This window comes from Macaca thibetana, chromosome 6 (genome assembly GCF_024542745.1).
Source record: "Macaca thibetana thibetana isolate TM-01 chromosome 6, ASM2454274v1, whole genome shotgun sequence".
Classification (NCBI taxonomy): Eukaryota; Metazoa; Chordata; class Mammalia; order Primates; family Cercopithecidae; genus Macaca; species Macaca thibetana.
Window position 1 is genome coordinate 50,136,304 of NC_065583.1, and position 15,342 is coordinate 50,151,645.

Consider the following 15,342-nt stretch of genomic DNA (forward strand, 5'->3'; position numbering starts at 1 on the left):
ATGCCAAGATGGAAGAATCATCTGAAGCCAGGAATTTGAAACCAAGCTGTGCAACAAAGCAAGACCCTGTCTCTACAAGAAAAGAAAAAAAAAAAAAGTAAAAAGAAAAATTAAGAATCTTGAGAGTATGTGGTATATAAATCCTTTTCTTATTTAGCTCCAGTTTTTTCAGCTTTCTGCCCCATTATGTTTGGAGGTCCCTACTTTTGGTCCTGTTCTCTTTACCTGGAAGGCTCTTAATGGCTTCTTTACCTAATATAATTCTATCCTTTGATGAGTCACTTTGAATCTTGCCACTTGCTCCTTTTATCCAGAATGGGCTTCTATCATGTTCTTCTGACAAAGTCGTTCAGCTCCCGAGAGTCCATTCATCCATGACCTCTGTAGAGAAGCCTTTCCTGACATTTCCTGTTCATAGAGTGCACTTCTCTTCGTTGGTCCCGTAGGATAGTACTTGCATGAAGTGTGCCCATATTATTCTGCACTATTCTGAGATAACAAAAAATGGAATTAACAGTTTATTTAAGAATGTTTTAAATGCCTGTATTTTTTATATAATGTTCGTTATTTCATTTTGAATAGCATGTAACAATAAACATTTTGAAATGTAGTGAATTGAATTTTTTTGAGACGGAGTCTCACACTGTCACCCAGGCTGGAGTGTAATGGCGCGATCTTGGCCTCCCAAAGTGCTGGAATTACAGGCATGAACCACCACGCCTGGCCTGTGAGTTGAATTTTTAATATTGGTACATATGTAGAGTTAAATGGTAAAATTAAACCAGGACCAATAAACATGAAACATCTTGGTTTCACCAAGTGTGCCTTTCTTTGACTTGATTCTCTAGAATATCAGATCTCATTTGTGCTCATTTTTATAGAAATATGATTGAGCCAAATATGAATCTGGACATGCTTCAAAGGTTTAAAAAACTTTGTTGGTGTTTGCGTACTTTAGTTAAGAAATTATAGTCCTTCTCCTTGATTTCTCCTTCCTTTTGCTACTGTTTATTTTTTTTGTTGCTGTTTTTGAGACAGGGTTTCACTCTGTTGCTCAAGCTGTGAAATGCAGTTATGTGATCATAGTTCACCATAAGCTCAAACTCCTGGGCCCGAACGACCTGCCTTAGCCTCCTGAGTAGCTAGAACTATAGGCATGTGCCACCACACTCAACTAAGTATTTTTATTTTTTGTAGAGACAGTGTCTTGCTATGGTTCCCAGGCTAGTCTCAAACTCCTGGGCTCACGTAGTCTAATCACTGCAGCCTCCCAGAACACTAGGATCATAGACAAAATGAGCTTCTGCATCCAGCCATCTGCTGTATTTTTAAATAACCAACAGTGTGTCTGTATGAGTGTTGGTTATATGTTTGTTGTCTTATTAACTAGATCTCAAGTTCCTTAGTAGACTACATCATAATTTTTTAAATTTCTTGTTCTCTATGTTGCTTAGGGAATTTTTATATTCTCAGGGACAGAATAAGGTGTTAGTCTTCCTCTCTTTCTTCAGCGTAGCGTCTGCACAGCCATGGAGCCAGCCAGCCCTTCCTAAAAGAACATTTGCAAAGAAGGATTTCCACGGCAGCATTATAGATTGGGGTTTTTAATTTGAAGGGTTTCCCTTCGCTGAGTCTTCTTTATGTATTTTCTTTCCATCTAGTCTTTTGTTCTGGGTTTATATAGTGGGTAGAAGGATGATATGACACACTAGAATCTACTTTTTCATTTTAAGCTCACACATTACTAATGTAGCAGGCAGTTCTTTCTCATTGCTATTCCTGTGATTATATCATGTTCTCCATTCTCTTTCAGTGCTCCATGTTTTGTTTAGATTCAGAGTATGTTTAGAGAGTTAATGTACATTTGTCAATGCAGCTCAATAAAAGGTGATTATTAGGACACCACATCACTTACCACCTTTGTGGTGATATGCTGAAAAATGTCTGGATGCTTTTACTTGACCATGGCTGTGACCTCTTAAGGTATTATTGCAAGTGTGTTTTGCTTTTATGGAGTGTGTGTGTGTTTGTGTGTGTGTGTCTTATTCATCAAGCCATTCCTATAGTAAGAAATAGGTCCATGCCCCCACCTCCTCATGAGAAACTGGAGGACTTTGGTACAAACATGTGATTGCTGAGGTCTCTTCATGGAGCACCAGTAAGCAAGAAGTTTAAACATTTATTCAAGTCAAACTAAAGGAGGTGTAAGCACTATTGTTGCATCAATCATCAGGAGAATTTAGAATTTGAGCTGTTTAAGTGAAAGTCAGTGTTTGATGAAGAAACTTGTTAACATTGTGAACTTTATTTTGTATTTGTGGGCTTGATAAATCCTGATTGTTTTTAATATGGTATTTCATAAGTAATTTCAGAATGAAATAATGAATGAACAGATTTTTGTTACTTCTAAACTCAGGAAGTTTGCAAATGGGATCTTTGATAATCCTATTTGTATATAAGACAGTGAGTGCTGATCACACTACTACTGAGAAATTTGGAGCCCCACCTCTAAGAATCTTCAGCTTTTCAATATTGCTTCCCTTCTCCCTTATTTACAACCCAGAATACTCTGAACAGGTGTATATTCTTTGTGGTTCTTTCTACCATAAAAACAAAAGAGGACTTTCTGTTTTTGTTCACGAGTATCTAATATCCTTTAGGAGAATTCTCCTCATTTATCTTCTAGGAAATAATACGGAATTCTTGATAGGTTTTTGTACCTAGTTAGAAGGTATTGAGTCCACAAATAGAGAAAAAGCATAGAAGTGATACAACTAAAACTAGGACAAAAGCTAAGTTAGAGCAGTTTTTTTTTAATTTTGTGAAGAAATGCTTATTGTAGAAATGTAAAATATATAGAAGAGTATGAAGAAGGAAACGAATTTGCTATCATCCTTAAAACTGGAGATAGCTACTGTCACATTTTTTTTAGTGTACCATGGTCCCTAAGTATCCATGAGGGCTTGGTTTCAGGACCCTCTGCAGATACTAAAATCTGAGGATGTTTGAGTCCCTTTTATAAAATGCTGTAGTATTTTTGTGTAATCTATGCACATCCTTACATATATAGTCATGCGTTGAGTAATGACAGACCACATAAATGACGTCAGATTTTCCTACCTGTTTTTACTGTACGTTTTCTGTGTTTAGATACACAAATACTTAACATTGTGTTACAGTTGCCTGCAGTATTCAGTAGAGTAACATGCTGAGCAGGTTCATAGCCTGAGAACCATAGGCTATACCATGTAGCCTTAGTGTATAGTAGGCTATACTGTCTAGGTTTGTGTAGCTACACTCTGTGATGTTTGCCCAAGGATGAAATTGCCTAATGACACATTTCTCAGAATGTACCCCAGTTGTTAAGCAATGCATGACTGTATTTTGAATCATTTCTAGATTACTTATAATACCTAATACAGTGTAAATGTGGTGTAAATAGTTGCTATACTTAAGTTTGTAATTTTTTTTTATTGTTGTAGTGGGTTTTTTGTTTTTGGTTTTTTGGGTTTTATTTGAGACAGGGTCTCGCTGTCAGCCAGGCTAGAATGCAGTGGAACGATCACAGTTCATTGCAGCGTTGACCTCCCAACTTAAGGGATCCTCTCACCTCAGCCTCCTGAGTAGCTGGGATTACAAGTACATGCCTCTAAGCCCAGCTAACTTTGTTTTTTTTTTTTGTAGAGACGGGGTTTCATCATGTTTTCCAGGTTGGTGTTGAACTCCTGGGCTCAAGCAATAGCCTGCCTCGGCCTCCCAAACTGTTGGGATTATAGAAGTAATCACCACCACCCCCAACCTCTACTATTATATTTAATGGAATTTTCCCAAAATATTTTTGGTCTGCAGTTTTTTGAATCTGCAGGTACAGAACCCATGGACACAGAGGACTGACTATGTATCTTTTTATTAATTTAAATAATTAATTTAGGTGATGCTGAATGTTTAGTTATATATCCTTGTGTTTGTGTTTCTCATGCAGTTAAACTTTTTCCAAAACATTATTTTCAATATTAGTATAATACTATAAGAGTGTAATGAAGTATTCTCACGTAGCTTCCAATTTTTCTGCCATCACAAACAGCTTTTAGGGAAAAATCTGTACACGACTCTGATTATTTCCTTAGGATAGAGTTACAGAAATTACTGTGTTAAAGGTATGAAAATTATTTTAAGTTTCTACATAAATATTGGTAACTTGTAAATAGGCATTTTAAAATTGTCTTTATTATTCACTATGTATAAAATTCTTGAGTACTGAGAGGAGGAGAGCAGGGCATGCCCCTCTGGTTGTCTGGGGCAGTTCTTCCTCCCTTAATGGTGTGACACTAATTCAGACAGATTTGCCCAGGGAACCAGAATTAGAAAGACTTTTTATCATACTTGAAATATTTTATGGAGTAATTGCTAAAGAAGGCTCTTTTGATAATTGTTTAAAGCAACTCAGATATTAGTGTATACCAGTGGTCTAAGACAATGATTATGACGGTGTTCCAGTTGGAAGGGGAATAACAATTACTCAGACGTAGCAAACAAATTAATGCTGACTGTTGTTTAGTTTGATTTGGTATGTGTTTAGTAACTGTGCTATGTTGTGTATGTGGCTTTTACAGTGCTAGAAAATGTAGTATTTAAAAGTAGAGAAGGGTTGTAATGGTTATCTTTATGAACAAGGGATACAAAGGAACCCAGTAATTCAAAGATGGTTTTAAATGAGAGTTCATTTTTTGTCATTTATATGTGTTGCTCTGTTTTTGAAGAAAATTAATATGCTGTTTTGAAACTTTAGGTTTGCATATACTTGAGTAACTGTATACAAAGTGTATCCTTTTGTGCAGGTGTGAAGATTCTTGATACACAGCCTAGAGGGAAAGCAGAAGCATAGTGGTGCCTTTTATTGTTCTTTCAATTTCACTGATTCTAATTATAGAAGCTTACATCACCTTGGTTGATGATGACAGTTTCTCTCTCCTTCTTGGTTTTTCTTCCTCTATTACTCCCTAAGGATGGATCATATTTCATAGTGCATGTGTGTCCAGCTGGTGGCTGTGACAGATTTTCAACAAAAATGGGAGTGATCAGTTAGTGGATATATATATGACAGTATGCTGAAGCACACTGTTTCTTACAAGAGAATAAAAGAATGCTGGTACTCTTGCCTCGCCTCCTTCATGAAGGCTGAGGAATAGGTATGCAGTTTGAAAGCAGAAGTCCTGAGGGGCACTAGTAATTAGAGTTAACTGTCTGATAACTGCAAAGATGCGTTTCAGATGTTCATGTTAAACATGGAGGGAAAGGGATGGAAAAGATTGTTATGATCCTTTGAAAGGGCTTGTATGTTACCTATGACCATTGCAGTCATTTATTCATTTATTTTCCAAAAGACTTAAAGTGTTTTCACTCTGTAAATCAGTACAATTTAAGTTTATATTTCAAAAACCAAAGACAACTAAAATGCAGAAATGAGTGTACTCTTTATTTTGTAAAACTGCAGAATTTTTCTTTTGTTCTTTAACTTCTTTGGAGTTTGACTTCTCTAAATTGTGATTATAATATTTCACTGCAGATTGGGAATAAATTCTATTAATGTAATAAGTAAATAAAATGCCTGGGTTAGTATAAATCCAGTTTTTGTTATCATTAGTTTTGTTTGTTTTTCATAATGCCTAGAATGTATATCCTCTTATGGCTTACCTTCATCTATGGTAACCTTTCCCTGTCCTTCTTTTCAGTGTTGTCACATATTGACATAAAAGATATGTTTACGGTTAGTTTAGTAACTATCAGAACCTTATCTTTGGCTTTCTAAACAATATGATTTCAAGTATTTCAGTTTGTATTTTTGTTTATAAATAATATGCACAGTTAACATAAATTTTAATAACTACATGGCATTTATACTTTTATAAAAGTATTTCATCATGATTTGAATCTTTGGAAAGTCAACATACATTGCTCTATTTTATAGTAGTGCAAAAGACCTTTCTAAAGCTAAAGATTTCATTAATAGGGGTTAGCATCATGGCATTTCATATGCAGGGGAAATGTGTTCATAAGTGGCTGTCTGGTAGTGATTCCTAGACAATATGTAGATCAGGACATTCTCCTTTGCTGCATTTAATTCATTTGAATTGATAAGATAATGAGATGAGATCGTGATAAAATTCTAAAAGTGATGCAAATGAAAAATAGGTTATTTACCTAGTCATTTATTTTAGTTATTTGATAAATTACTATTCTCTTCAAAGGATGTTTATTTCTTCATTCAGTAGTTAAAAGGCAAAGTCATTATTTCATCAGAATGCTGGTGGATCCCCATGTTGAGTATGGAATTTGGCCTGTTTCTTTTCTTGGTATTGTTACACAGGGAGATTTCGCATGATAGGTTCACTATACAGTTCCCTGGAATCGAAGATACTATGAGATGATTGGTAAAGGATGATGTCATCTTCACTTACAAGTCAAACTAAAGGAAAAGAGAGTTTTGTTCCTTTACTGAGTTGGTGTTTACTACAGTAGGTCTAACATATGGCACTAGTGGATTACATTTCTCACTCTGGGCAGCAGTTTTTTAAAGCAGCTAAGAGATGGCTGTCTCCCTTGCCCAGCTTGAGGTCCTTCTTTGTGTGTTGATCAGCATGATTTATAAAAAGGGGGAAAGGTGTGCATTAAAATTTTGCTTTTTGATTTGGCTATAATATATTCTGTTGGTACTATACATGAATATAATTACTGTCTGGTGTTGAAATTCTTAGTATTCTTGAATCTTGCTACTGATATTTATGTGTAAAATACTCATCTTTTAGAAATTTTATCTTTAGTGAGTTTGTCTTCATGTACATACAAAGTACCTACTATCATTTTTCTATTTTAAAGAATGATTAACGTTTGATTTTAATTAAGGTACAATATTAAGTATCAAGTGGAATTCCAACTCACGTATGGTTGAATTAAACCAGAAAAAAAAAAATCAACCTGTATAAATATTCCATGTTTTATGTTTAGAAAACTAGTCATGCTTGTTTGCATTTGTTAAATTTAATTTTATATTTAAATGCAGGTATTGTGTATTTTGGTATTGTGTCTTTTGGAATTTTGGCAGAAAAACATTCTTTAAAACTTTATGAAAATCTAAATAATTACATATTTTGAAACCATAACTTGTCTTTGTTCAAAATTATACTTAGTTTAACTTAAATTCTAGTTTTATGAGTAGCAGCGTAATTCAGATTGGCAGCATAGTGTTGTTCAGAAAGTGACTCAGACTTTTCTCAAAAATATTGAAGAACTTATTTTTTGTGTGCCTAACGACAAGATGTTTCTTCTGCAGTCAGTGGAGTCCTTTGTTAAAATACCTGTCTCCCAGGTAACATGTCCTGTTATGTTGCACATCCCATTTTCCCCAAAATAAAAGTGTCCATCAGTGACAGATTGGATTAAGAAAATGTGGCACATATACACCATGGAATACTATGCAGCCATCAAAAAGGATGAGTTTGTGTCCTTTGTAGGGACATGGATGCAGCTGGAAACCATCATTCTCAGCAAACTATCACAAGAACAGAAAACCAAACACCGCATGTTCTCACTCATAAGTGGGAACTGAACAATGAGATCACTTGGACTCAGGAAGGGGAACATCACACACCGGGGCCTATCATGGGGAGGGGGGAGGGGGGAGGGGGGAGGGATTGCATTGTGAGTTATACCTGATGTAAATGACGAGTTGATGGGTGCAGCACACCAACAAGGCACAAGTATACATATGTAACAAAGCTGCACGTTATGCACATGTACCCTACAACTTAAAGTATAATAAGAATAAATAAAAAAAAAAAAAAAAAGAAAAAAAAAAAGTGTTTGGTGAATAAAGCAAAATAATTCTATTGCTTTGATTTGTTCACTGATTGTTTTTCTCATAATTTTGCTGCCTGGGGGTATAACTATATTTTACTCTTGGGAACTATCTTACTTTGGCCATTAGAAGCAACCATCACAAGCTTAGTTGGAGTATCTAGTGCCTTGTAGCAGAAGCATGAAGAACAAGGATGGGTACTAGTGGTATTGTGTTTTCAGATGGAAGAGGGTGTGGCAAAATTAAAATCTTTTTCTGTAATTTCTATAGAAAAATGGGGCAATTTTTTTTAGTCCACACTGTGGAAGCAGGTTTAATCATTTTCTTTGATTTCTTCTGAGTTACTTTTGCTGGCTTCTTGTCTTTTTCTAGGAATTGAGCATTGGGCTACAGGAAAGTATCACGTTGTGCACATTATTCTTTCTCAAAGGAGTTGGTGCGTGCTCCAACTATTGGTGTACATGTGATTTTTTTCCAGCTTCCCTTTGCAAAATGAAATTCTATTGTTTCCATTTAAATTTACTATCTACCTACAAATCTTAGTACTAGTTTGCATATTCTTAATGTTAATTTAGAGTGATCCTGAAGTTTGTATCTTTCAGAACAGTTATTCGATAAATAGCAAATTTTGCAAGCAGAAACCCCTTGTTAATAAGTACATGTGACATCTGAGAACCTAGGCTGCCTTCTTTATTTGGAATGCAATGGTATCTTATCAGAGCTTATAATTTTACCTTGGCAGGACAATACTGTATTACATTTGAATAATAATAGGAAATATGGCTTCCGAAATATAGCTGTGTATCAATGTACAGAATTAAAAATCAAAATGGATTTTTAAAACTGTGAAGTCAAAAGGGTGTTCAAGCCAATTTTTTTCTTAAAGAATTTAGCTTGCTGACGTGTCTCATGGAAGGGAGGATGGGGTGGGCGTGGGGGTGTGTGTGTGTGTGTGTTCAATAAATTGCTCTTTGGGCTACATCTGCAGATACAGTAGCCAATTGATCTAATGCAGTTTCTGGAGGCTTTCTGTACAGGTGATGTCATCCTTTTAGCTCTATTCTCCTCCCACTCTCTTTCCTTCTTATTAGATATTTCATCTTACTGCAGAGCATAGAATCAATAGGAGCTTCTCCTTAGGGAGCTGCTTTGAAACAGGCAAGGACTGTAGGAATTAAGACAGTAACATTCAGTCTTGCTTTAGCAGAAGATATAGTGGTTTTGTACCGTATTATATAAAAATGTTTAACCAGAAAAGCCAGACTTACATCAACAGTGCTGTTTTACTGATGCATTAGAATAAGAAGCAGTGCTGCAGAGCTGTAAACAGTGCATGTGAATAGAGAAAATAATTACAATTTTGGAGATTCTTAGGCATTCTACAGGACAAACCTGTTACAGCATATGTCATCTAACTGCCATTTGCTCAACGTTTTTTTTGTTGTTGGTGGTGGTGGTGGTTGTTTTTTTTTTAACCTCTGGTGGTTAAGAATATAAAGAAGAAACTTTAATCTTCAGGATACAATGTTTGCTTTTGATGCAGAAGAATCACTGAGTGCTTGTTCTACAGAATGAAATAAGTTGAAGAAAAGACAAAGCTATATCACAGAGAGGAAAGGTTTCACGGAATCCAGGAACACAGATTTGGTGCATGTTGCCTGGTTTGCTTTGATTGATACTGTATTAACTGTTGTGCTACCACTCTGCGTGTCTGTGTCAGGTGCCTGAGGCCGCATGTATATGTTTGAATATTCTGAGCCAGAATTGTAAACATCTTCATTTACTGTGATTTGCTTGTTAAAGTCAACGTTTTAATTTAGAATAATACTTCACTGAAAGCTCCTGATTTCAGTTTTAAAAGGGGTTTGGAGAGGCTGCCTTTATATAAACACTGCAGTGGTGTGTGATTTGTAAAAAGAAACTTAACAGAATTTTATCACCATACTCATCACTGTGGCTCTGGTTTGAAAAGGAAACTACCCTTTCCAGCCTAGGAAATGGCTTTTCTTGTTCGCTGTTATGCCAATTGTCTTCAACCATGGGCCTCCAAAGTAAGTAATTGTTATTTTCTTAGCAATTGATTTAATCCAGTTATTAAATTTTATTTTGAATTGTAAATGAGCTTTATTGCGTTGTTATATTTTCTAAACTTTAAAAATAAGAACTACAAAGTAGTTCTTTCTCATTGCCATTTTGTTTTTAAATTTAAATATCTAAAACATTCTAATGTGACCTCTAAGAAGATTTGAAAGGTGCCTTTTAAATCTATAGACTTAAATTGCAGTGCGTTTGAGATGTACTCTCTTCAGACTGAATTATTTTTTGATTATGGCTATTGCTGTACTTATCAGTGATCATACTCTAACTTGCTTCATTTTCTTAAATGGCTGATGTATTTAGGTATGTTAGTCTAATTTCTAGATTATATGACATGTTTCATTAATATGCTGTCAGATAAATTATGATTGAATTGTGCTATTTTACAGTTGAATTGTGCTATTTTACAAAGATTAGTTGATAATTCTTAAGCAGTGAAATAATATGAAGAAAATACTCATGAAAATCAATTATGTTAAAATATTTAAATAATGATTCTAAGTATTTTCAGTATAGTAAACCATTAGCAGCTGGAGACTATTTAAGGTCATCTATCATACTTGTCATTTTTAAATAAACATAGTAACTCACAAAAAAGCAAAGTGCTACGCAACCTTCCAGGCTAGGTTGTAGGAAAATATATGCTCTAATTCAGTAAGTTTTATTATACACAGTGACTATTTATATAGTCTATAATTTGATGCCACTCAAGTTATCTTTCCTGTCTCATGTATGTATTATAAAACAATGTTTTTTCAAAACATTTAAATTGTAACATTTAATATATTAAGATTTTTTATGGTTCTCTTACATATAGACAGGCACAATAGAGGCACTTCTTAGTATGGTCTGAAATCATGTCTTTGTTTCAAGGTTGTCCTGTTGATGGTGACTAAGGAAGAAATGCTATGATAGCATCATGGTCTCTTTTTCTGTTTTATCTGGCCTAGCTCACTGCATATCTTTCTTAAAGGCAGCTTCTGGAAAGACATTTAAATTCACTGTCCATTTGGCAAACAGCTGATTGAGATGAAAAGAAGCCTAGGTACACAGTATATTTGTGCTATTATCTGGCTAGGGCTTAAATGGCCTTTTTAGTGAAAATGACACCTATATGGTCAAGCATTGCTGATGCTTAATAGCTGCACTATACTACAAAGATTTAAACCACTTGTAGAAAGCAAGTGAGTGAGACTATGTAAAAAAAAAACTTTAAAGAAAATTAAGAATGAGATATAGGGGTTGTTTTTTAAGGTAACCAGCAAAATAAAGTAGCCTTTGGAGTGCTGATAGCCAACTTTCGATCCCAGATTTAACAAATACGGAAGAGTCAAAGAAAATTTCAAAATCAGCTTCCAAGATTTCACGAAATGCCAGCAAACATTATATGAACAGGATTCTGGATTGGTACTCTACTGTGTAAATCAAGTATTTGTAAGACTATATGTCTCTGTCCCTCTTCTGACATGTTACTGTTGATGGAATTTGACTCTGGATTGCAATTAAACACATAAAGCTTAGAATTTTTTTATACTTGTTTTCATTTTCTGTACATTTTACTGGTTTTATTTTTATTCATGTGTTTTTGCCTATGCTACTATGTACTTGCATTTTACTACTTCTGAATTCATTAATTTTCTTGCTAAAATAGTCTTATTAGCACGGTTCTGTTGGGGGTTGGGGAAGAATGAATCATAAATGCCTTCCTTTATATTTACTCTTAACATAATTGTTTAGTTGAATACAAAATAATAAATCCAAAGTCTTTTTCCTTTAGCACTTTGAAAAAGTTACTACACTGTGTTCTGGCCTCCAATGTTGCTGATGAGAAGTCTGAGCTCATTATAATTTTTTTTCCTTTGTTAATAACTTTTGTTAGTAGTTAGTTATGTGTTTGTTATTTTACTACTTCTTTTTTTTTTTTTTTTTTTTTTTTTTTTAAAAGAGACGTGGTCCTCCAGCTTGGCCAGCATGGTGAAACCCCATCTCTATTAAAAATACAAAAATTAGGCCGGGCACGGTGGCTCATACCTGTTATCCCAGCACTTTGGGAGGCCGAGGCGGGCAGATCACCTGAGGTCTGGAATTTGAGACCAGCCTGAGCAACATGGAGAAACCCTGTGTCTACTAAAAATACAAAATTAGCTGGCATGGTGGCGGATGCCTGTAATCCCAGCTACTTCGGAGGCTGAGGCAGGATAATGGCTTGAACCCAGGAGGCGAAGGTTGCTGTGAGCAGAGATCACACCATTGCACTCCAGCCTGGGCAACAAGAGTGAAACTCCGTCTCAAAAAAAAAAAAAAAAAAAAACGAAAATTAGCCAGGTATGCTGCCGTACGTCTGTAGTGCCGCTACTTGGGAGGTTGAGGTGGGAGAATCGCTTAAATCCAGGAGGCAGAGGTTGCACTGAGCTGAGATTGTGACTCTGCACTCTAGCCTGGGTGGACAGGAAAAAAAAAAAAAGAGAGAGAGAGACAAGGCCCTGCTCTGTTGCCCAGGCTGGAGGGCAGTGGTGTGATCATGGCTCACTGCAGCCTTGAACTTGTGGACTCAGGGGATCCTCCCACCTCAGCCTCCCACACAGCTGGGACCACAGATGCACACCACCATCCCTGGTCAATTTTCTAGTTTTTTTGTAGAGACAAGGTCTCTCCATCTTGCCCAATCTGGTCTCAAACTCCTGGACTCAGGCAGTCCTCATGCCTTGGCCTCCCAAAGTGCTAGGATTACAGGCATGAGCCACTGTGTCCAGTCTTTGTTTTATCATTATTATTATTATTATTTTTATCCTTGATGCCATGAAGTTTTGCCCTGGATTGCCTAATTTTTGTTCCCCTATGGACACTTTTAGAGTATTCTCTCAAGCTGAAAATTTTCATTTGTCTTCAGTTGTGAGATCTTTTTTTTTTTCTGGACAGAGTCTCACTCTGTTGCCCAGGCTGGAGTGCAGTGGCGTAATCTCCACTCACTGCAACCTCCACCTCCTGGGTTCAAGCGATTCTCCTGTCTCAGCCTCCTGAGTAGCTGAGACTACAGGCACCTGCCACCACACCCGGCTAATTTTTGTATTTTTAGTGGAGGTGGAGTTTCACCATGTTGACCAGGCTGATCTTGAACTCCTGACCTCAAATGATCCACTCACCTCAGCCTCCCAAAGTGCTGGGATTACAGGCATGAGCCATTGCTCCCGGCCCCTAGAAGCTATCTTACAATTCTGGTGGCTTACTTTTAATTTTGTAAGGCCTCCATCGTCTTGTGCTTCAACTAGTGTCTCCTATCTCTTGTGTGTACCATTTTCTTCTATTTCACCTTCTGTCCTTCCAGAGTGATCTTAAGAGTAGGTACCCTAAGTGGAATATTGAGTCATAAGATAGATATGTTTTAAAACATTTGCTCCCCAAAGTGGCTACTCCTCAAATTGTTGTCCAGAATGGTTATACCAGTTCATACTCCCATTAGCAGTTTGTGAGAATATTGTTTTCCTCCATAGTCTTTCCTGCATTTTGTATTATCAGACTTGCTTTTTGCCAATTTGATGGGGAAAAAAGTATTTGTTTTAGTTTTTATTTCCCTGATTACTTGCAAGGTTAACATTCTCTTCCAGCTGTTGTTTGTTTGTTTGTTTTTCCTGCTGTTGTGACCTCAATGGCCTTATGTTGAGATGGCAGAGCCAAAAACACCTAAACAGTTTGGATATCTGAGTCTCTGTATACTATAGTAGTTACCCTGTAAGTTGCCTGTACACTTCACTAGGGTAAGCCTTAGTGATCTGAGGGCCCTCTATTGTAACAAAATCTAGTCTAACTGAGAAATGCAGTTCTTTTATCACTGCCCTTCCCAGAAACCTATAATAACTCTATGTTGTCTATAGGAACCAAATTCAAAATGCCTAGCTTGGCATTGCTGATTATATTCTACCTCTAGCCTTTTCTCAATACCTCTCTTTCCTTGCCCCCCTCTCTATATACGAAGTATTCAGCAGACTTTGTAACTTCATAATGTCTGTATTCAAGTTGTTAGATAAAAAAGTTTCTTGCCACTTCAAATAGAACTTTAACAGTAGGCCTTGTGGACATGTTATCTGCAGCAGAGCACAGAAGTTCAGGTATAGGAAATGGATGAAGGATGCTGTGAAAGATGGGAAGTTTTGCCAGACCTGGTGGGCTGGAAGGACAGTGAGGTAAATGAATTGAAGTTGCTGATGAAAGATCAGCTGTTGAGTCCAGGTGGATCAGGAAGAGAAAGAGAAAGGGCAGGTAAGCTGAGAGATAGTGGAGAAGATTTAAGGAACCAAGAACTTCTTTTGGAGGAAAAGCCTTTCCTTTGTGCTTCATTTGTTACAAAGAAAAGATAAACTATCGGGTGTTGTGAACTCCCAACTGAGTATCAGGAAACAACTTAGTAGAAAAGAGCAATGGATTTAGTCAGGCTGCCTGGGTTTCAGATCCCAGGACCCCAGTTTCCTAGCTATGTGACCCTGGGAAACCTTTATAACATCTCTAAGATTAGGTTTCCTACTCTATAAATTGGGTATAATCATAGTATTACCTCATCTGGTTGTTTGAATATTAGGTGAGATAATCTATGTGAAAGACATGTAGAAGTGTGTGTTTGGTACAAATAACTCAGATGTTAACTGCAGTCAGCATCATTCTCATTCTGTAAAGAGGTTGAGGGAATTCCTGTATCAAGTTTTCTTCATGAAGTAGAAAGCAGATGCTGTTTGCTTATAAATCTGTCTCCATTGTCCACTATTAGACTGAGCTCCTTGAAGGCAGGGCCCATATGTTTTCATTTTTATGTCATCAGCAGAGTTCCTGACACAAAGTAGAATATAACAGAAAAGTGCTAGAGTCAGACGTGGGTTTGATTCCTAACTCTACTGCTTACTTGAGTGTATGATCTGGGCCAAGTTGCTTAATCGTACTGCCTCTGTTTCTTCATCAGTAAAATAGAGATAATAATAGCACCTGCTTTTTAGGGTCTAGTGAGGGTGAAGATTGCTCAGTACATTGTCAGTACTATGAAGCCACTTGGCAGACTTCTGGCTTTGGTTCATTGTGTTACTTTTATGAATGACATTCTTCTCCTTGGTCTTCTTACCTCTGTAGGAATTTGCAATATATACTGTCTCTACCCCTGACACCCCAACGAAACACCACACATTTTAAAGCTATTTTCAGTGTTTGCCTTTCCAACTACTTCATTCCCAGCTGAGTTTTTTTTTCATATCTAAATAACAGAAACCAAGTGGGAGGAAGGTCTTTGAACTGTATCATACCCTCATAAATATTTCTGCATTATTGTAAGGAATTATGAGCTTGTTAATTTTTTTTGTTGCCTTTTATTAGAGCTATAAATGGCCGCTAAGCATGACTTTAACTTATCC

At 36.4% G+C, this 15,342-nt stretch overlaps 1 protein-coding gene across 10 annotated transcripts in view; it reads left to right on the forward strand.

Moving 5' to 3' along the window:
- The window catches only part of RAPGEF6 (Rap guanine nucleotide exchange factor 6), a 219,071-nt gene that overhangs the window by 92,283 nt on the left and 111,446 nt on the right, over positions 1-15,342 (forward strand). The window contains exon 1 of one of the 10 annotated variants that reach the window (XM_050792730.1): positions 8,809-9,906. The exons of the other annotated variants lie outside the window; for them this stretch is intronic. Coding sequence (XP_050648687.1) covers positions 9,853-9,906 — 54 coding nt within the window. The 5' untranslated portion in view covers positions 8,809-9,852. Of the gene's footprint in view, positions 1-8,808; positions 9,907-15,342 lie in introns of those variants that run through there. 10 annotated transcript variants of the gene reach the window in all.